This window comes from Varanus komodoensis, unplaced genomic scaffold, assembly GCF_004798865.1.
Source record: "Varanus komodoensis strain SLA01 unplaced genomic scaffold, ASM479886v1 scaffold1, whole genome shotgun sequence".
Lineage (NCBI taxonomy): Eukaryota > Metazoa > Chordata > Lepidosauria > Squamata > Varanidae > Varanus > Varanus komodoensis.
In genome coordinates, this window is record NW_025335268.1 from 34,180,251 (window position 1) to 34,202,532 (window position 22,282).

The 22,282-nt window shown below is 41.3% G+C and overlaps 1 protein-coding gene across 1 annotated transcript in view; it reads right to left on the minus strand.

Moving 5' to 3' along the window:
* The window catches only part of LOC123026771 (cation-independent mannose-6-phosphate receptor-like), a 70,279-nt gene that overhangs the window by 43,353 nt on the left and 4,644 nt on the right, over positions 1 to 22,282 (minus strand). The window contains exons 2-16 of the mRNA XM_044437213.1: positions 21,464 to 21,562; positions 19,608 to 19,740; positions 16,974 to 17,094; positions 16,224 to 16,338; positions 15,073 to 15,235; positions 14,005 to 14,176; positions 12,093 to 12,196; positions 9,776 to 9,940; positions 8,144 to 8,284; positions 6,912 to 7,058; positions 4,967 to 5,104; positions 4,037 to 4,178; positions 2,242 to 2,419; positions 1,187 to 1,302; positions 205 to 364 (exon numbers count right to left, since the gene is read on the minus strand). Coding sequence (XP_044293148.1) covers positions 205 to 364; positions 1,187 to 1,302; positions 2,242 to 2,419; positions 4,037 to 4,178; positions 4,967 to 5,104; positions 6,912 to 7,058; positions 8,144 to 8,284; positions 9,776 to 9,940; positions 12,093 to 12,196; positions 14,005 to 14,176; positions 15,073 to 15,235; positions 16,224 to 16,338; positions 16,974 to 17,094; positions 19,608 to 19,740; positions 21,464 to 21,562 — 2,094 coding nt within the window. The remainder of the gene's footprint in view (positions 1 to 204; positions 365 to 1,186; positions 1,303 to 2,241; positions 2,420 to 4,036; positions 4,179 to 4,966; positions 5,105 to 6,911; positions 7,059 to 8,143; positions 8,285 to 9,775; positions 9,941 to 12,092; positions 12,197 to 14,004; positions 14,177 to 15,072; positions 15,236 to 16,223; positions 16,339 to 16,973; positions 17,095 to 19,607; positions 19,741 to 21,463; positions 21,563 to 22,282) is intronic.

Sequence of the window (22,282 nt, forward strand, 5' to 3'; positions counted from 1 at the left end):
GATGCAGATGTACTGCGAAGAGCAACGATCAGATTAAGCCAATCTAAGAAACAATAACCATAACACTGGAATTTGGATCACAATTAGATACACCAGGGAGCAGAAGGGAGACTAAGAGGAATGAGCAACTCCACAATAAGAGCACAGAACCCAAGGCTTGGGTAGGGATTGAGTGTTTTTCTTTATCAAGATAGATATACTCACATCCACTCCTCTGTGGTATGTCATTTCGCAGACTGATGCCCGCATGTTACAGCCTGGAATGGGGTTCAAAGGCCGGCAGATACTTATGTAATATTTTTTGAGAGCCTCTGGTTCAGAGGTGTCCATTGCAAACCAGTTTTCCTTTCTGTCTCCAGATAAGCTGAAAAAGGTGCAAAAAAAGTATTGAGCTCTGCTATATCTGATCCTATTTTTAATCAAGTTACAATTAGCAAGTTAACAATTAGACTCCGGGTGGACTCCAGGAGAAGCTGGAGGACAGGAAGGCCTGGAGGAATGTTGTCCATGGGGTTGCGATGGGTCGGACACGACTTCATGACTAACAACAACAACAACAAGCAAAACCATCTACTGAGAAGTAATGCAGAACTTGTTCCCTTCTCTATTTATGCCTCTCACTGTTGTTAGTGCCATCAATCATCTCTGACTTATGGCAACCCTACGAACAACCCTACAAACAACCAAAATGCTCTGTCCTTGACAGCCCTGCTCAGCTCGTGTAAGCTCAAGGCTGTGGCCTCCTTTATGTAATTGAGCCATCTCATATTTGGTCTTCCTGTTTTTCTTCTGCCTTGAACTTTCCGTAGCATTATTGTCTTCACCAATGAGTCTTGCCTTCTTATGATGTACAACAAGAGTTTTGTCATTTCAATGAGCTAAGTACACTGGGAGTGATACCGGTCCCAGATTAAGGTCAAAACACGTGGGAAACACATGGGCCCATACCACAAACGTATTTTCAAGAATACCAATTACATGGCAACTAGAACTGCAGAGGAACAGCATGCCCATAAATCCTTTCCTCCCCTACAGTCCATTTATGTCAAGAACTCAGTGACAGCGCCGCTGAGCCAAGCAGGACCGTGCTCAGTATGAAATGTAAACAGATGCTTGGCTACAGTTCTCCTGGGCCAAAGCACTGTCACTCCTGGTTTATCCTCAGAATTACTGCTTTCTTGTTTACCTCGACAGATCGTACTGCTCCAAGGTTTGAGGATCTGTTACAACACATTCTGTGGGTATCTCTGGACAGGCATATTTGGTGTACCACTTGAAGTTGTAGGTAAAGTTGTCCTCTGCCTAAATTGCCATGAACATGAGCATGCGCACACACACGTGCATGCGCACAAAGAAAAAAAATAAAAATTACAACTGTACAACATGGTCTGTAACATTATGACAACTTTAAAATGAGAGCTTCAACTTATAAGCCGCATAGTTTTGTCTTTCCATACAAAAGCTGATTGTAGCATTAAAAAGTACACTGGAATCTATGTTAAAGCAAGCAGATTTATAAATCAGTATAATTTAACATTACCTGGACAAAGCCTTTTCAGACATGCATCTGAACATAGCTCATCCTCATGAAGGGAAGCCAATCCCTCTGGTAAATATTTATTTATTTTATTTATTTATTAAAACATTTTTATGCCGCCCCATTCGCCGAAGCCTCGGGGCGGCTTACAACAAAAAATTAAAATAACATTTTAAAATATATACAATAAAATACAAATATATAATATCCAGTACTTTACAGTAACTCTTTAATGTAGAATTGTAGGTTCATTTCAAATACCACACAAAAATGTCCAAATAGCAGGGAAAGGCAACTTTGGAAAGTCCAAGGGCTATTTCTGCCCTGGACAACACTACCCCCACCCTCCCATGGGGTATTAGCAGAAGAAAACAGTTTGTTGCTGGTATTTGGCAGCAAAAAAAAAAAAATCTATGCTGCACCAAAACATCTATGCTGTCTCAATTTAGCTTGAGAACAAGCTAAATTTGACATTTTTCATACTCTGTAGCACTAAAAACATCAATTTTGCCCACCACTGCTGAATTCCCAGCATTTTCAGCCACAAGGAAGATGGCTAAAGAGTGCATTGTGCTTTTGTACTGGTATGCCCCCAGAAAATACCTGCAGAGGTTTAATTTCCCATTAAGTTAAACTATCGTGGCTTAACTGAGGATAAAATATGAAAGGAGGAAGCTCAAAATTGATCCAGATTCAGCTCTTACCTGATACTCGGGCACTCCTATGTCTGTTTCACGATCGCACAGGAAGGTTATATGGGTAGAACGCTGTGTGTGTTTCTTATTGTTGTAGGGTGTACCATTTTGATAGTCCAACTGAATCATTCCATCATAATAGGAAAGCTCAGAACTGGGCATTCCCAGACTCCATGCATCTTTACCACTAAAAGTGTATATTGACAGAACTTCATGTAAGTGTCCTACATCCTTTAGAACAACAATGCATAACAAAAATGAGCTTGATTTACAAAGCCCTGATGGATACATTCGCTGCCTAAAGCCCTAATACTGTAGCTCAAGGCTATCTGCCCTTGAGCAAACAACTATTTGTTCATTGGATGAAAAAAGGAGCAGTCTGAGGTTATCTGTACCACTGCTCCCAGCTCAGAATCAATAAACTGTACAGGGCCATTGCTAGAGATATATTCCAACATCAATGGAAAGGGAATTTGTCACAAAGTTACCATGATGGCACCGAGAACCAGCTATGCACTAGCAGATCTCTGAACTAATGCCCAAAACCACTCTGCAGTTTTAGATAAGGCGTCTGTTTAGTATCCAGGCTCATAAGCTAAAATCAACAGTGGCCCATCACACCAATTTCTAATGGCAGAGGCATGACGTCTGACAAAAAATGGTATTAAGAGACACATAGACCATAGAAATGCCAGATTGGTATGGAAACTCACCCTAGAGCATCAGCTATAGGGCAACTCAAATAATAAAAGAAGGTAAGTATACTATCAATTGCATACTCTGTGATGTGGCCAAATGCCCCTGAAGTGCATGTCCAGGAATTCTCTGAACTTGCATGTATTGAATCTACCTGCACTCCCAAAAGTTTCAAGGCCGAAGAGTTTTGCTGCAGAAACAGCCTTTGGGGAGGGGGTCGACTTGCTCTTTAAAGAAAAATGCAGGGGTCAGCTGGGATCTGAATGTTCAGTTAAGCCCAAAGGCTTGTGTGAGTGGGATGTCTGACTTCAAACAGCCTTCCTTTTATGCGATTTAAGAGAACATTTTAAGGCCACAGTAGCTAGCACAGTCTTAAGCACTGAGAAGGGATCCTGAGCATATTTTCCTCAAAACTACATTCTACTGAATTCAGCAAGATGAATTCCCTAACAGTGGTGATACTGGCATTGCAGCTATACAATGTAATGCTACACATGTTACACAAAAGTAAAACCCACTGTTCAATGAGGCTTACTCGCCAAAAATAATATGCACAGGATTGCTGCCTTAGTCACTGTTACATGGGACCTTTAGCAACCTGCTGGTTGAACTGTATTCAGAGTGCTTTTTGATGGTTTTTCATCCAACGGGAGTGAGATATCAGGCAACAAAACTACAAAGGGACTGGAAACTAAGCTGTAAGGGAAGACAGAAGGAACTGGGTATGCTTAGCCTTTGAAAGAGAATAATGAAAGGCGTTATAACAATTTTTAAGTACCTAAAGGCTGATGCACAGAAAAGGGTTGACTGCAATATATCATCCAAGAACAGAGGATGTGAAATAACCGGATTAAGTTACACAAAGGCTGATTTCAGCTCAAAAATAGGAAAACTTTGTCCACATTCAAAACTGCCCAATAATGGAACCAGCTACCTAGAGAGCTACTGGGTCTTCCATCACTGGAGGTATATAAGCAAAGGTTGGATAACCATCTATCAGGTGTGCTTTGAACTGGATTCTTCCACTGGAGAGGGAGTTGGACTCAGTGGCTCGTTTTAATTCTGATCCTATGCACAACACAGAGGAAAAGGAATAGACAACCCTTACGCTTTCTTCACTTGACATGCTGCAGATGGCAATGTACACATTGTGTTCGACACATTGCCACAAACACTGATGTAAAAAGTGTAGTCATCTGTAGTCACTGGATGGGTCACGGCCATCAATGGCGACAAGTCAAAATAAACTCCTGAGTAAAAATAAAAATTCTCGGTCAGTAAATTATGCATGAATACACTTAATTTAAAGGCAGTTTCCACAAGAGAAAACATGTAGCAATGTGATTTAAGAGCCCATGGGATCTGTTGGTACAAGTTTAAAACACACATGCATATGTGCGTGTGTACATACAGAGTGGCCACACAGTTATGGCACTATCCATGCTGCCAGTGCAAGAGGAATCTAGAACTTGCTACACCAACCCCAGAAACTAACCCAAATGAGTGTTTCTGGAATGGAAGTGTTCGGCAGAACTCCCTTTCAGAAGCATGAGTTTGAGCCAGGAAACACTGCAATACCATCCTGCTAGTGGTCATCTATGCAAGCTCAACAGCGCAGCTGGATATTGCCCTTTGTGTGTAAAAATCAGATCTGTGTGTAAACCAGATTGGTAATCTTTGTTATGTCATAGTACAGCTAGATCTAGGAAAAAACCAAAAGCAAGGTCGTATTTGTAAGGCTCTATGGCTAGCTATTTGTCAGCGACTGTTCACTGTCAGAAAACAATTTGCCCTATTTAAAAAAAACCCCATGTGGGAGAAAAGAAGAACTGGCATTTAACCCAGTTCAATTTCATTTAGCAGGCAGGCCTTAAATAGCATCTTGATTTAATTCTGGAGCAAGCTTTTGCTCTGTTCTGTTCTATGGAAGTGGCTCCATGCAAGCTACCAAGGAAATGTGATGCAAGATGAATAATGTGCTTAAATGTAAGCCTAACTATGTGGACATAATCCAGCTACTAGCCAGCACTTTGTTTACCTGCTTGAGAGTCAGAAACTTTGCAGTGGTCTCCTTTTGTTTTAGACAGGACACAGGCAGCGGCTGTATGCCACTCGAACTCATACAGGCACCCACCGTAGCCAGAGTGAATCAAAACGGGAGCACTTTCCAAGTCACCTGGGCAACAGAACAGTGACAGAAATGTTGAATTCAGCAGCTACACAGAAAGCTTCTCATTTTCCAGAGGCGATTTCCAAGGTGCTTCAGTCTTCCCCAGTGTATTTTATCCAGTATATAGTTTGCGACTGAAGTGAAGGCAAGAGCCTTGTTATCAGTTCAAGTGAATTCCCCTCCACACACAAATTATGGAAGATGGCAATTGCCGTATGTTCCATTTCCCTTCAACCAAAAAGCCCCGACCCTTTTGATCTTCTCCAAGTGCAGGGAGTCAAACACAGTCATGTTTCTCTTTTTCCTGTTTCAATTAGATTAATTCCACATGTAAAATGGGTCAGGCAGAACAAGGCTGTACTTTATATCCCAGCTTCCAGCTTGCTGACATCTGGTTTCTGGCAACAGCCAGTTTGAGGATACATCAGCACCAATCACTCACAGCTCTGAGTAGCTTATGTTTCAGTTTTGAAAATTTTGCATCAGTTCTTCTTTTCATGGAATAAATTGGTCAAAGAAAAGAGGCAATTCATTCATCACATCTGTAAAGAAACTATTTCTAGAGGAAGCTGGGAGTCAAAATAATGGTACTAATAGATTTGAGAGTCCTGGATTTAAACCCCCACACAGGCTGCTTTTCCCAGAGACTCCTTTGGCCAGTCACTCGCTCAGCCTAGCTTATTTTAAAACACTGCTGTGAGGATAACCCATGTGACCCATGCTCGATATGTGGAGGAAGGGTGGGCTGCAAGAGTGGTGGGTGAAATCCAGCAGCATCCACAATGGCATCTGCTACCACAATGGCATCTTCTCCTACTCTCCTCCCTCCCGCACCCTCTGTGCCACCTGAAAACCTGCTCAGGAAACTCTCCCTGTTCTCTGGAGAGCAATTTGAGGACACCTTCAGGGAGGGAGTATTCTCTCCTCCCAGATTGCACTGACAGAAGTAGTTTCAATCAGAATGACACCATTGGATCCAGCAATGTTCATCTTTGCTGCCTTGTCAATATACAGATTTCACATTGCAGTGGCATGCCCAGAAGTCAAACACAGTTTAGTTTACCTTAAAGTGCTTTACATGGGGCTGCCCTTGGAGTGTTTGGAAAATGGAGCTGGTGGAAAATGCGGCTGTTGTACTGCTTCTGGGTGTCTGTTTTCCAGATCAACTTCATCTGTACTGGTTAGTTTCGTTTTAGTTTCTGGTTGGGACCAGGACATCTGAAGGACTGCTTGCTCTTGCATGAACCTGCCCATTCACTTCGGCAGAGGCCCTGCTCTGTCTTATTTGCTATGGGAGCTGCGGCTGGTGGCTGCATGAGGCAAGGCTTCCTGGGTAGCAGCTCCCTGGTTGTGGGGTTCTCCCCCTTGAGAAGTCTGCCTGGCCCTCTTGTTGAAGGCTTAATCAAGCTTTGACTTCACCAAGCTTTTAATAATGTTCTACTGTTTCCTTTTACAGTAGTTTCACTGCTCTTAACTTGCATCATATCAAGACTTATTGTGACCCACCTGAGGGTTCTTTCAAGGGCCAAAAGGCAGCATATAAGCATGTTTATAAACTAAAACAAACACAGACTGGGATCCTGGCTCTAGGGTTCCAGCTAAAATCTTCAAGGCCACCAACCCAACTAGGAAGTAGAACAAAGGCATATCAAAATCTGGTCCTCCCCACCACCTGACAGCCACCAGGGCATCTGCAGCTCCCAGCAGGGGCAGCTCCACAGATGAATAGGCCATGCTTCTGTGCATGAGTAAAGTATAAAAGATCCTGCCTCTTGGAAACATACATGTCAAGAGAATGGTGCAGGCTACTCACCCGGCTTGCATATAAGTAGTATCTTTGTTTCGATTTTTTGGTTTGGTCCACAAGTGTCGCCATCTGAATAGAGAAGCTGAATATTCTCTCCAACTTTTGTGGGATGAGACATAAAAGTCCCAAGATTTTTTGCATTATTGTTTTTATCTAAAGTACCATATACAAGAGAAAAAATGATACTGTATTAAAAAAAAAAACCTTATGGAAACTCAAGTAGGAGGCTTAATGCAAAACTGTATGAAAAAAAATAAATAAATCAGAAACCATTTCAGGAGTTGGAGTTGAAGTTATCTTTTTAACTTCAAGGTAAAAACAAAGACACAGAATGCTTTTTGAGTTTTTTTTAAGCCTAAGCAGTTACATTCATCCAACAGATTGCTCTTTTTACACTGTGCTTGCATTTAAGGACAAAAGGCATCCTAGGGCACAGTTACCAAGCATAACAGCAACATCTAAATTGAAAAACGGCCCTTGCTTACCAGGAATCTAGGTAGAAGCTGGGATAAGGGTGCAAAAAATAAATCCCCCAAAAACCTCTAAATTAAATATGTTCTATAATTCTATCCTAATGCTGGGAACAATTGACGGCAAAAGAAGAAGGGGATGGCAGAGAATGAGGTGGCTAGATGGAGTCACTGCAGCAGTTGGTGTGAGCTTCAGTGGACTCCAGGGGATGGTGGAGGACAGGAATGCCTGGAGGAGTGTTGTCCATGGGGTTGCGAAGGGTCGGACACAACTTTGTGACTAACAACAACAAATAATTCTACTGTGTAACTGCTTGGAATACATGCTTTCCTGCAAGGCTCATTATATGCAGAAGACAACAAGTAGGACAACTTTCCCCAGGTAATTTAACTGTCATCTCATGCAGACACTCTAGTATTTTTGTATTTTCTTTCATCACTTTGTCAGCTAATAGATTTCAAAAGCCATCATTCCTATAATCAACCCCAGGAGTTGCAAGGTATTCAAAACTTGTCTCCTAGCCTCCAAAATACTATGCAGACAGAATGTTGAAAGGTGCTTCATGCATTAGTCTGTTACGCAGAGGCTGTGCTGGATTCCAAAACTTTTCACATATTTTAGGCATGAGAGGTATAAGAAATATAAACATGGTATCATCAGAGATCTGCAGAATGGGTTCTCCGTGTACAAAAACATCTCAGTTCTACAAGGAGACAAACAGCATTTTGTCTCCTTGCAGGAGACACTTGGGTCAGTCCCCTACTCACCTATGGAACAAACAGATGCCTCTTTGGTACAGTTCATGGCATCTCCTTTTTGAAGTACTTTGTGGCACACATTAATGAAAAAACGCTTCCTTTCAGCTTCAACAGGGTTTCCATCTACAGCTTCCCAATTCTGCTCCAGCTCTAGAATTAAAAAGTCATATTTTAGAATCTAAAATTTAGATGTGGCACCCCTTTAAAAACCACAATGTTTAAAGGACTAAAACTGCACAGATGGCTTCCCACCACGACTGGCCACACAGGTGCTCAGGCGGGGTGACCACATTTTGAGAAATGAACTTCTGAGGGCATTTAAGTTGCAACAAAGTTGTTTCTGTTTTAAACATGTAAGTAGCAAAAAAAATGCATGTGTTGTGCAAGTAAAGCTATTTAAGAACCTACCAAGAAGGGTCAGTATAAAGACTTGGTTTTTATGCAGCACTGCAAGAATGGGACGCAAGCAAGGCACTCAGAGAATCCCAAAAGACACAAAATATTGATAGTTTGATAGATGCTTTGACTTGAATAGGGCTGACTGATGCCCAACTAGGTACACAGCTTATAGAGTAACAGTGGCTAACCCTTATTGCAAACACCACAAAATCTTGGGTATGATAACACTGTGGCAGTTATGAATCAAGTTGGCAAATGCCATTAGTCTGTGAGTAAGAGAATGAATCATCCAGAAAGGCTGGGTGGGGATTCACCTATCTGCCAGCTAAATCAAGTAATATCATCAGCTACAGGGTGCTCTTTTAGGAGAGCGGTGATGAAAAATGAGAATATCTGTTTTTCTCTCAGATATGGAGAAAATTCAGATTTGTTTATTCTTGATGATCGGTCAAAGTTGCAACCAGGACAAAATGTCGTAGATCAGTCCAAGCCAGCGCAAACCTGCCAGGAGCATATTATCTCAGGGTCTCTGCTGGTTTCCCTCCAGGCTTTTACAAAATAGTTTAAGCTACTTATTTTAACTCTCTGGAATATACCTTCCTCAGAAAAGCACTTCTGACATGACAACCTTTGTGACCATAAAGGTACACTGGATGCCTCTAATCCAGGGGTCCTCAAACTTTTTCAACGGGGGACCAGTTGACAGGTGCCAGCGGTGGGCGCAGGCCGCCAAGGCGGTGCCAGTGGGGGGGCATGGGTCTGTGAGGGGGCGGGGCGTGCACACATGCGAGGCAAGGCGGGGTTGGGGGGCGCGCGGGGCAGGGCGAGGCACCGGCTTGCTCGCGAGGAGATTGTTTTCTCCGAGCGAGTCCAAAACGACCTCCTCACGAGCAAGCCGTGCACGCACGGCGAGTACAAAACCTCTGGGGCAGGCTGGTTAAATGGGCATGGCGGGCTGGATCCGGCCCACGGGCCTTAGTTTGAGGACCCGTGCTCTAATCCATACAGTCACTGCACTCAACCAGCAGAACACAGAATATCTAGTGATGCACCACAACAGTAAACTCACATTACTTTGGAGAATTATTAATGTCTGATTATTAAGTAAGGTGCACTTGACACACGCCAGTTCGGTAATACAGAAAAGTGTAAAACGTGCACCTATCAGGACTTCTGAGGTATGGCAGAATCAGCAACAGAAGATGTAGTGCTTATCTTAACAACAATTAAAAAGATCCAAACCAGAATGACGGATCAGTCGGGACAAGTCATAGCGTTTCTTCTTATCAGCAACCGTGCAAGGAATATCTTCCTTTTCTCCAACACATGCATATTTGGTCTGCCAGGTGAAGAAATATGAGCAATCTGTTTCACCAGTAAACTCCGGTTGTCCTTTGCCATCATCATCTTTGATAAGTTCACAAAAATAAAGGGAGATTAAGTACAGATTACAAGGAAAAGCAAATATGGGGAATATAAAAAATTACAGATTGATTACTCAAAGCATCTATATTCTGTCTTCCATTAAAACATTCTCAAAGTGGTTTATGACATACAAATCAATAGAACTTATAGCTACAGATGATTCTGAAGGAGCTAAAAACCAGCTGAAAAACTTTTAAAGCTTAAGACAAAGCCTATTCAGCCTGGCATCTAAAAAGATGCCAGACTTAATGACAAGTGGATAAGGGGAGGGAGTTCCATAGCACAGGGACCACCACCAACCTGACAGCTATCCATCTTACCATCAAATGCAGTGCATTCAGAAAAGGTTCTTTAATGGTACTTTTCATAGCTGGGAAAGTTCATGTAAGAGTAGGCAGTCCTTCAAGTACCATAGCAGGCCGAGGTTTAATCCTCAGCTAAGAGTGTATGTTAAAGTGCTGGGTACAGAATTGACTTTTAATACAAACTGGAAGAATTTAGATTCTGAAGAATTCAGGACTGAGCTATGTAAAAATCTGCTGGATAAGAATGGGCTAGAGCAGGGCAGCATTCCCCAACCTGGTGTCTTCTAGATGTTTTAGAGCTTCAAGCTCTGAGTATTCTTTACCATTGGCTATGCTGAGGCAGATGGGAGCTGAAATACAAAACATCTGGAGGACACCAGGTGGAGAAAGGTTGTGTATTCAGTAACGGCCAATCTAAGGGTTCTGGGAAGCAGAGCATAAAGGGGGACAAAGCCAGCCACATTACCCCCCACAAGAAGCAAGTGTGGTGTTGTGATTAAGAGCGTAGGACTGGAACTCAGGAGAACCTGAGTTCTAGTCCCTGCTTGGCCACGGAATCAACTGGTGACTTTGGGCCACATAGACTCTCAGCCCAACCTGCCTCACAGGATTATTGTGGGGATAAGACTGAGAGCAGGAGGAAGAGAATGATGGAAGCCACTTTGAGTTTTAAGAAAAAAAAAAACAGGATAAAAATCTAATAAACAAGCAAACTGCCTTTGAACATGAATGTTCTGTTGGCTTTTAATTATATGTCCTCACTCCATTAATCTGTTATTAATATACTGGTATATGGCATACTGATAACTAGGGGACAGGATGAACCCTTTCAGAATACATCCCCCTAGACTTCCTCTGGTGCTCAACCAGTCCTACAAAATGAGTGGAGCTGAAAGGAACTCCTCAAATTCTTGCAGAACCCCAGTTGTACAACTAGCAACCTCCCCCATCAGGTGCAGCTACCTAAAGGAACGCTGGGCCATGCTGTCCAGGAACTTGGGACTCAGGGCCACTGCAAAGTGGACTGAAGCCCAGGGAGCCATGCCTGGGGGATCTGACACATTCCCACCCGCAAATGGATTCCTCATACATCCCTTCTTAGATCACTTCAGCCCTTCCCACTGAGGCGTAAGACTATCAACGATAGCTGAAACCTTCTGCAATACCGCACACCATCTTCCTCTACTCACAAAAGAAACAGCATCTAGTATCTAGAGAGGCAGTGGTATATAATGGCTAGAAGGTAAGAAGAAAGATGCCAGATAAGACTAAGGGGCCTTCTAGCCCACTACTTTGTCCATGCAGTGACCAGACAGCTGCTGGCAGGACACCCCAGGCAAGACGTGAGTGCCACAGCACTCACTCATGTTCTCCAGCAAGTGGTGCACACAGGCATGCTGCCTCTGATCTGGAGGGACATGTAGCCCTTGGGACCAGCTGTCCCTGGAACCTTTTCCTCCATGACTTGGCCCAATTCTCTCTTAAAATCCAATCTGGTGGTACCAGGGACTCCATAGCTTATGTTAAACCTAGTGCTGGACAAGGAATGGGAAGTCCCAAGTCCTCATCCCCACACTGCCATGAAGCTCACTGCCTCTCTGCCTAACCTACCTCACAGGGTTGCAGTAAGGACAAAATGGAGCAAAGGATGACCATGCATAGCACCATGAGTTCGTTGGAGGGAAGGTGGAACATAAATGCAACAAATAAACATAAATAAGTATCTACTCCTTGGGCCTGAAAAAAGCTGTTCCTAATGTATCTACAGGAAAAGCAAACATATTGCTCAAAGCAATCCACATGTATTAGAGAACCAGCTTGTCCATCACCTGCTGTTTGGTTGCATTCAAAGTTTATGACAGTCATTCGCTGAAAACCAGAGCTGCAAGTATCTCCTCCAGCATAGGTTAAGATGAGGTCACCGTCAGCATACCTGATTTCAAAACCACAATGACATGGTTCTGATTAGATACAACAACCTGATGTTAGGCAAAGAACTTCCCAGTGCCCCACAAGCAAATGAAAATGGCTTGCATCAGATGAACACCTTGGACTTAATAGCCACGGAGGTTTCTAATCAGAAGTCTTAACTATCCATTTTAGCTCAAATGTTAGGAATCTGATGAAATAGTTCCAATGTGTAGTCACCAGAATTGCCGCCCGCTTACTAGGTTGGCATGACATGACCATTCTTCCTGGTTTCTTATGGGGGGGCGGGGAGCTGCCATGACTGCGAAAGGAGTTGCAGATGCAGCAGAGGGAGGCAGCAAGCAGGTCCTACTGGGGAATCCCCTGAGACTCCTGCAGGGGAACTACCCAGGTGCACCCAACTGTCTGTTGAACATACTGCGGGTTGTTCCATGGACTACTCACACTGTGCAACTTATTTACAGGATGAGCTGCTGCGCCATGTGAACTCGCCCACTACTTATGTACTGAATCTTCAAGTTATTTCATTCAGAGCATGTTAAAGGTACAGTTGCATCAAAAGTGGCATTAACATGTCCAGACAGACCAATGGAACAGTGGGGTTTTCTGGGAGAATTGTGCCTTTAGAAAGTACCCTGCTGGAACCCAGACCCCACCCCCTTGATGTTGACCTTTTTCTGTGCCCTAACTTGGCATTCTTAGATAGAAGGATTTCAGCCACTTCCTACTTAACACTACTAGTCAACTATATGACCATCAATAGAATCCTACATATGTCTACTCAGAAGCAAACACTACTGAGCTGAATAAGAATTCTTCTTGTGCAAGCACATATAGGATTGCTCAAAGGCTACATTCTAGAAAAGTTACTTTTTCTTATTATGTAGTAGTTATTCTCTGCCATTTTGGGGTTGCCAATTGTGTATTTCTTCCATAAACACTTCAAACTCCAGGGGACATGTATGGCAGGTTCATGAATGCTACAATTTACTACAAAAGGAAGTAGCACAGCTTAGTTCTTATACCTGGTGCAGCCTTAAAATATTTATGTTCTGGGCTAAGCATTTGAATGCACACAGCTGCAAAAATAAACAGGTGTTACTTTCTTCCAAGTTTTGAGGCATTGCTGCCAGAGATTTTAGTTAGGTAGTTAGTTCTGGTTTCTGGATTGCCAATTTTAAGTTTAAATTGTGTGTTGTCTATTGTTGTTGTTATAGCTGGGGTTTTTTGTTTTTGTTTTGTTTTCTGTAAGCAATCCAGAGACTTTTAGTATTGGGACAGCATATAAAAACTTTAAATAAATAAATCCATGTGGGTTTTCCATTTCTCAGTTCAGGTTAATGTACTATTAATTTGCTGATTGTTTCACTAATAAATATTCCTACTTAATGTAGAAATCATTTCTCCCCTCATACAACTTCAAATAAAGTCTGTCTTGCTTAAGGCAATCTGGTGGATCCACAAACTAACTAAAGGCAAGAGCATAAAGAAAGAAATATTATGGGCACAAAAATGACAGAACTGAAAGAAACATGAGGGCTGGACTACTACTCAGAGTATTGTGAGAATGCCCTCATTCAGAAGTACAGGATATTCCTTCAAGTCAGATACATTTGCTCAAAAATCACATCTGCCTAATTAGATTTTTCTTCTAAAACAGAAAAAGTGCCAATTATTCATCAGAGACAACATCCAACAGGATTGCCCTTCACATGCAACTTTGGCAACACTATATCTAAAAGGGTTTTAAACCTTTGTTAAAAAACAGATACTGTTTAGAAAACATCTTAGGAGAATTTGGACACGACTCACCTGAGGGTTTGATTTGTAAACTTTCCTGCAACTTTACGTTGGCCATTTTGAATCTTGACTTGGCAGGATGAAACATATTCAACAGTGCACGGACCTCCAGCAATTTGCCCACATACATTCAAGTAATAGTAATACTCTTCATTGTCTTTAGCAACGTAAGGTGACACGTAACCTGAAGAAAAGGAGCATATTATTGAAACATGCCTTCAGTAAAAGTATTTGGCAACTGCACAGACTGGAATAACCGTTTACAGCCGTAACAGCTGCCTAACCAGTTTATTATGCTGTTATGACTTGTTTGTGTATCAGTTCATCTACGAGGCTCCCAAGGCTGTAGCCCTTCTCAGCAGCTACTTCAAAAGCTCATGTGAACACACCCTTACAGATGCAGCTGCATGAAGCTGGGACAGGCAGAAGACAGATCTCCAGATGTTTCAGACATCAACTTCCTGAAACCTTTCCCAGCATGGCGAGTATCAGGAATGCTGGGAGTTGAAGTCCAAAAGATCATGAGGTCTGCCCACCCTGACAAAGCCATACACGTTTTGATTTCGCAGACAAATATTTTAACGCTGGATTCTTTCACAAATGACACATTTCTTCTCTATTTCATCCTCAAATTTACACTAAAGCCCCCATAAGAACTCAACAGTTGTTCCTTCAAGGTCTGCAGTACAATATTCTGCTTTCTCACAAGCCCTGATTCTGAGATGATTAATGCTTAATTAATGCAGGCACAGGATACAGTCCACACAAGACTGTACCACTCCAGAAGTGTGGGGGGAAGCACTTGTTTCCATTATGAGTCTTTCTGCACAATGTTAGCATCACTGAGAAGGCTTTTTAACCTAGTTTTCCTCACTGAAGGGTTAGTTATGCAGGGTTCTTTATAGAGAGAAACACATTTCTAATACAATGCCATTTGAAGCAAAGAATTCTAATGCAATGCCATATATGACTAGAATGCACATCTTCACTAATGCTGGAGCTATCTCTTCCTTTGCTGTAACTAAAAGCTTCTTTGCACTACTGCCCTAGTTCCATCCTTAAGAAAAGGACAATGCTTACCAGGAGCCTGTTTGAGGGGTGTCAAATTCACATAAATCCCATGCTGTTCACTGTTCAGAATACAGCTCTTACTTTCTAAGTAGTCCCTTTGACAGGCAGACTCTGTGACCCATTCAATCTCATAACGGCAATTACTTTGAGCAGTGAGTCTGGGTTGGGTGTCCTGGAGTTTAAAAGGATAACATAGAAGTTTAGCACAGATCTAAAGTCCAACCCCATAATTCACAGGTAAGATGCAAGTCTCCAGAATTAGCACACTCTCCTTTCACAGAAATAACAACATGCAACAAAATAGATGAGAATCATGAATTATATCAAAACTCTAAGGAAAGTAGGTATACCCTTGCTTAAGCCTGGATCCTGAACTCCCCTGGGGGTACAACATATATGAACAATTTTCATTTAATATTCACACATTTAATTTACATAATAACCATTAGTCATAATAATTGCTGGCTTACCCTACATTCATTTGTAATTATAAGCTTGCCATTGGGGAACTGAACAGAGCCAGTTCAGATGATCTAAACCAGGGGTAGACAAATTTAAGGCCTTCAGACATATGTGGAAAAAGGGCCCTGACCTTTTGATTTGTCTTTGGAATCGCAACTCACTGCCACATATAATCTTGGGACTGCGGTTTATTCTATGCAATGTTACTTAACAGTCTTAATTGTTGAGACAAGTTGGTTGTCATAAGCTGCCCTGAGTGTCCTCCTTCAGACAGGAAATGTGGAGTATAAATCTCCTCAAACAGCCAAGACACCAGATCAAGCCTTTAATTAACTTGGCTTAGAACTAGGCAGATCCCCAAGTCACAATCTAAACCAAGGTTCAGATAATCCTGGGAGGTAAGCCATTGTATCCTAAATGCTTTAAATAAGATAGCCATGATCTCAGGCAGCTGATTTGGGGTATTCAGAGGAAAGCAATTCATTATTGCATTTTACTGCCAAGAGAGGGGAGACATACTTGTGGAATTGTCTGCCTCAAGTGCCAAAATAATCTGACCATCTTCTATGAACCTTAATTTGGAAGAGTGAAGCACATTTGCCTCCAGCAGGAAAATATCTTGGGAAGCATAAATAATCCAGTTTATTTTAAGGAAAATTCAATCCATTGATTTTTCTATCCAGGCAACAGGACCCTACCTCTTGTATTCTCCCCTGTGGACACACAAATGTCACAGTCACTGCCGGATCATGGTCATTGCAGAAATCTGGCCTCTGCTCACTGTTAAATGTCCTTTCATACCTCAGTGAAAGCCTAGAAGATGAAGCCATGGAAGATACATGAAAAAGAAGTAGTACAAGACAGAAGTCACAGAGTATGAAAGTGGTAAGGTAGAGGACACTGTTATTTTTCTCAGCTTTTCAAGTAATTTATACTTAAATAGTTGCTAGCACGTTAGTTTCATACAGATCTAACATTTCTAATAAATGTAAGGAGGATGGAAAAAGATTTAGCTTTCTAGACCACCTTTCAACATATAACTCCCAGGGTCAAAAATGGAGTCAGAAATAGAATTACAACACACCAGTGTGAAAGCAAGATAAAGACATGGAAACAGCAGCCATAACTCCTGTAACATCCAGGAAAGCAAGAACAAACAACTTAAATATTTATACAAACACATGAATCATCATCTTAAGCACTATCTTCCCTCTAGCTAGAAGGAATACAATTTTAAATTCAAAGTGCAAATAAAGATTATTGCTATAGCTATTTCTGTGTCCCACATATATTTATGGGTACTCTCAAGTATTTTCAATGGCTACACAATTGTATGAGCGCTAAACTTTACACTTTTACTTGACGATTATATCCCTCCTGTGCCACTTGCTCAATACTAGTTTCCAAATGCTAATCCCTTAAAAAAATCTCAAGGCTTTGAGACATACCTATCTTTATCAAGCTTTTTGAGTTGTTCTTTGGGATGCCCCAGGTCATATGCCTGACCACCCTTCAACAGGCATGCTGCACTTTGATCTGGACAATTCTTGGTTTTATCAGATGACTTCCCTGTTAATACAATGTCAGAAATTATGCCACTATTTTAACTGTATAGGAGAAATAAGATCAGAAAGGCACAATCGATGCATATTCAAACAAAAAGGGGACCCTGCAACTCCTAGCATTCCCCTGCTAGCCGGGACATTCATAGGATTGCACCCAAACATACATAAGATTATACCCTAAGTAAAGTAACTCTCCTCATCCCCCTAATTATCACTGATGGACAGAGAAATAACACTTTTAAGAGCTTTAGAAATACTACTCCAATCTGTTGAAGGCCTGATATAAAGTTTATTCTTTTTCTCTCTGGAAAGACTTTTTATTAGAGCCACTCAAAAGCTCCAAAAACTGTGAAATGTTTGAGAGCTTTTCATCAGGCATGATGAAGGGGGTGAGAGAGAACAGAGTAGACAGACTGATGATGGGATGTCAGGAAGGCTACATCACAGCAGCCTCTCCCTACAATTCCCATCCTCAACCACCTTGTAACATTTTCCCTGATGCATAAATCCAGCAATTTCAAAAGCATCTGCATTTGTGACCTCTGAGTAGCTCAAATCAAAGTATTATTCTAACAGAGATTTTTTAAATATGTCTGCAACCATCCTGATATTATCCTGTAAGGCAGCCTAAAAATCCTTTAAATATTTAGGTAAATCTTGGGTCCAGACATATCAGCCCTACCAAGAAGCGTGTGGAAGATTCCAACTGCCAGACTATCACTGATGTCATGGAGGTGTCAAACAGGTTCCAATAAATGCATTCATTTACGGATGAATTAAATCTTTATTTCATTATGTTCAGCTGCAGCAGGTCACTATGGGTTCTTTATGTCACAGTAGGTGCAAGAGGCTATTTGAAATTCTACATTCAACTGCAGAGTCCCATATTGTATGAGGTGGGGGCTATGTGAAGGTTAAACAAACCTTGCTTAATCCAACAACAGACCATGGGCTAAATGAGGATAGTTTAATTTTCATACAATGCCAGTCACCTGGGTTCACACATTATTACTTTTATTTAAATTCTTCTTGGCATGTACTGCAGCTCACCATGGGTTATTTTGAGTGTGTACACCAGGTAATTAAATAATATGGGAAATGTTAAGAAAGAGTCTTAGAAAGTGAATATGCTCAGAATAGCAGATCCTTTAAGAAGCAGGTATAAGAGAGAATGTTCTTGGAACATATAAATATTTAAACAAATCTTACAACTCTTAAAGAGATGAAAAGAGATACATGATATAGTATAAGAATGGGGAAGCAAGAGGGACTCTGCCTGGAAATGCAAGTAGTATGTTACCTACAGCCTCCCCGGGGTTCTTCTTGGCCCATCTAGTCGGTTTTTTGGTGGAAAGTGTGTAACACTAACAGTTGTGCTCTGCAATTATTGCTAATTCTCTTTCCAGCAGATTTTAAGCATTATCAGTAGGTGTGTGACTGTATTAGGAAAAGCAATCAACTTTGACTCATGCTGCAAAGAGTCATACAACAAAAGTTTGGAAAGACATGAGCATTCCTATTAGAAAAATCCCTAATATAAAAAACAAGCTGCTTAAATATAGTAGAAAAAACTAAAAGCAAAAGAAGATTAAAATAAGATAATATTCCCATGGATTTGGGAACATGGTGATGAATTTTATCCATAAACAGAGGAAGGTGCATGAGTATGAAAATATAACTGTGAGTGTTGGAAAAATACAAGTATGATGAAATGTTAGTCACTGAATCCTCTTTGCGTAATGTTGAGCTTGCTTTTTATTATAAATAATTCACTTCACTCTTCCATTTATGTAATTGATGCAATAACCAATTTTGGATATATACCCTAAAAGCAACTCTCAAATGTTAAAGGATTTGTTCATTTCAGACAAGAGAATATTAATTAAAATGGCATTTTAGTGGATCCAAGTCAGCTGCTGCTGCAATTATTTGATAGCAGAAATGTTCAAAAAATCTATGAAATGCTACATGGGTATCAGCAAGAGCAACTCCCTGCAGAAAACTCTTGGCCATGCCCAGCATCTTACTCAGTAGTTTCAAAATGGTTGATGACTTGGCACAGGGCCAATGCCATTAGCAAGTCGCTTGAAACAACTGCCTGGGGACTCACAACTGCCTAGAACATTCAGCATCGTACTGCCATCTTCTGCTCATAAATATAAGCTAAAAGCCTCTAAGTATCAAGACAGAATCCTTTAATGAGCTCAGAGAAGCAACTGAAAAAACAATGGAAAGAAGCAAAGCAGTTATGAGGGAGAGCAGATGTACGAGCAGAGAAGATTCAATAAGTGTCAACACAAAGGACCTTGGATGAAATAATAAACAGCAGGGTGCAGGAAAGGGAGTTTCTGTGCTTGGGGTGCTAAAACATAACTGGCTAACAAATACGTACTAGGCTGTCCTCAGGATGGCTCCTTTCAAGTTAAGACAGACAGACAGACAGACAGACAGACACACACACACACACACACTTACAGAAAGCATGCTGAACTATTGCATGTATATGAAGGTACAGACCTATATTTCTACAGATATTGATGTACAGTTCTACGTCTTCATCCGAATCTTCTACCAAGTAGCCTCCAGAAGTCAAAATCAAAGGGTTCAAATCACGTTTCTTCAAGGCTTCATCAAATACATAGCAGGGTACCTAAAGATTTAAACACAACAGGGATATAAAAGGATTACATACCTAAAGGCATTACGGGATGTAACTCTGACAACGAAACACAGGCACTCCACTTGAGCAACAGAGAACTGTGCACACTTCAATGTGCATAGCTGATGCAAGCACACAATACCCGTCTGGCCCTGCTGAATGGCTGAGTGAGGTCTCTGGGGGCTACCTGTGAATGGGCAAACGTTCAAGGCTACCAGTGTTCCCACACAATGGCTCAAAGGCAGGATGTTTAGGAACATGCAAGTTAGAACAGTAGAGGTCCAGGAAAGAACCACCACAGCCTAGCAAGACAAACCCCCTCATTCAGGCCAGGACAAGAGCACTCAGCAGCTTCCTCTGCCACCTCCTTACCTCCTGGTCCCTTACTGCTCCTCTTGCTGTGGCCACCCGCTGGCCACTCCTTTAGGCAAGTGAGCAGGCGGCAGCAAGCAAAGTGGCAGAGTTACTGCATGGAGGGTCAGGAAGAGAGTAGAGAGGCATAGCTCAGAACACAAACTTCTATCTCTGAGCCAAACGCACACACACACACACTTATCTACCTCACCAGTTTTTCCTGAAGCCCACCATGCTAATTTCTTACCGCTTTGGAGAAAATATAATGAGCAGTGTTGTATTGGTTAGAGGCCAAATGAGAAGACAGATTCCCAGTCAATGAGAAGTTTGACTGGGAATATGAACGCTTTGCTTTGGTTCAGCTCAGTCTCCAAAAGGCTTACTTCAGTCACTTCCATTTAATTGTATTCCCAATTATTATACTGGAAAATACAACAGGGTTTGGCGGGTCTCACCACTGTCAAATACCCACTACTTTCCTCATCCTTTACCTTCTCCTTTGCCAAACTGAAGAGGCAAGGGAGTCCTCAAGCTTGAAGCTTCATGAACACCTTAAGAACTCGACCTCAAAACTAATACATTATTAAAAGCAGAAACAGGCAAAATAATGGGTGGGACACTTACGACCTCCAGACATTACAGCCTGCAGCTCCCATGATCCCCCACCACTGATATCCTGACTAGGGCTGATAAGTTATAGGTTACAGTGGCCATTTGCACCATGACATCACTAGAAACCTGACAATAATTGATATTCCTCAGCACTCCTAATGGGTAGGATATCTTTGAATATGCAAGAGTATGGAAAACTGATATCACAGTTCTAAAACTGGACAGCCTTCCAAGTGTTCTTGACTACAATTCCCAGCTGGGGCTGATGGAGGTTGAAATTTGGAATTTCTGAAGAGCACCACATTACAGAAGGTTGTGCTAGGGTGCAAGACCCACTGAACCTACTGAGAATTACTCCTGTGTAAACTTTATTTGATTAACTTATATCTGCCCCACTAACCATAGGCTCTCTGGGCAGCTTACTTCATGATAAAATCTGTATATGAAACATAAACAATATAATGTACAACACAAGAAACTCCACCATTACATTGAGGTCAATAACAATAAAAATCCATAAATATACTACCAAAATCAAATACGACATAAGAATAATAAAACTAATAAATAAAATTAGTATTATACAAGGGAACCAAAGCTCTCTTCCTTGAAATCTCCCCCCACCCCTTTCATTAGGGGAGGAACATGGAGGAGAGCTTCAGATGAAGACCTCAGTGAACCGCTGGTACGTAAACACGCACAGCATAGCAGTAAAAATCACTGTATGTTTGCCTAGAACTTGTGTTACCTCTTCAGTGGGTTTGAATAAGTCCTTCTTGCATGCCAGGTATGTCTTCCACTCAAAGTAGTGCACACATTCCGTAGAAGCTACAAATTCTGGAGAACCCTAAAAAAAGTGATAAAATACAACATGTGCCATTCCACTGAAATTTGAAGTTATCAAATAGCTAACACTCTTTTTTAAAAAAATCAACCAACCCAAGCTAGAACAGTTGTTGCTTTTTTAAAGACAATTTATTTCATGACTGGGTACATAAGTAAACTGGAATGTGGGAGTATATATACACATATGGCTCAAAATAAATTGTTCAGAGTAATAACAACAATTTAATCATTTGGGAACTTGACGAAAGAGCAAATATTGATTGCTCCCAAAAATTCATGCATTCACTTTTCCCAAGTTTGAGATGGTGATGGTAAAAGTTGTCATGTTTTTGGCTGGACCACCATTTTAAGCTGTGTGGCAGTCTAGTTTGGTTAAAAAAGAGAGGTGTAACTAAAAAAGCATGCAAAAACATGATGAATATTTAGCCAGATAAGTTTACCCTTTACTGTTCAATTGGAAAAATGGAAATATTCATGTAAGCATGGAAATGTGTGGACAATAGAACTTTTAACTGAACCCATTTACTGTATAGGAGCTAACATAATATATATTAAGCTTAACAGAGGAATGCTTTTTACTGACAGGCCAGTAGAATAACAAACTTCATGCCATTATCAACTCGTACATTTCATTTTCTAATGTTTTAAAGGCTCTATTTCTTTTATCCAAGTTCTTTATAATTCTCAATATATTTTTATTTATTTATTTAGACAACTTATA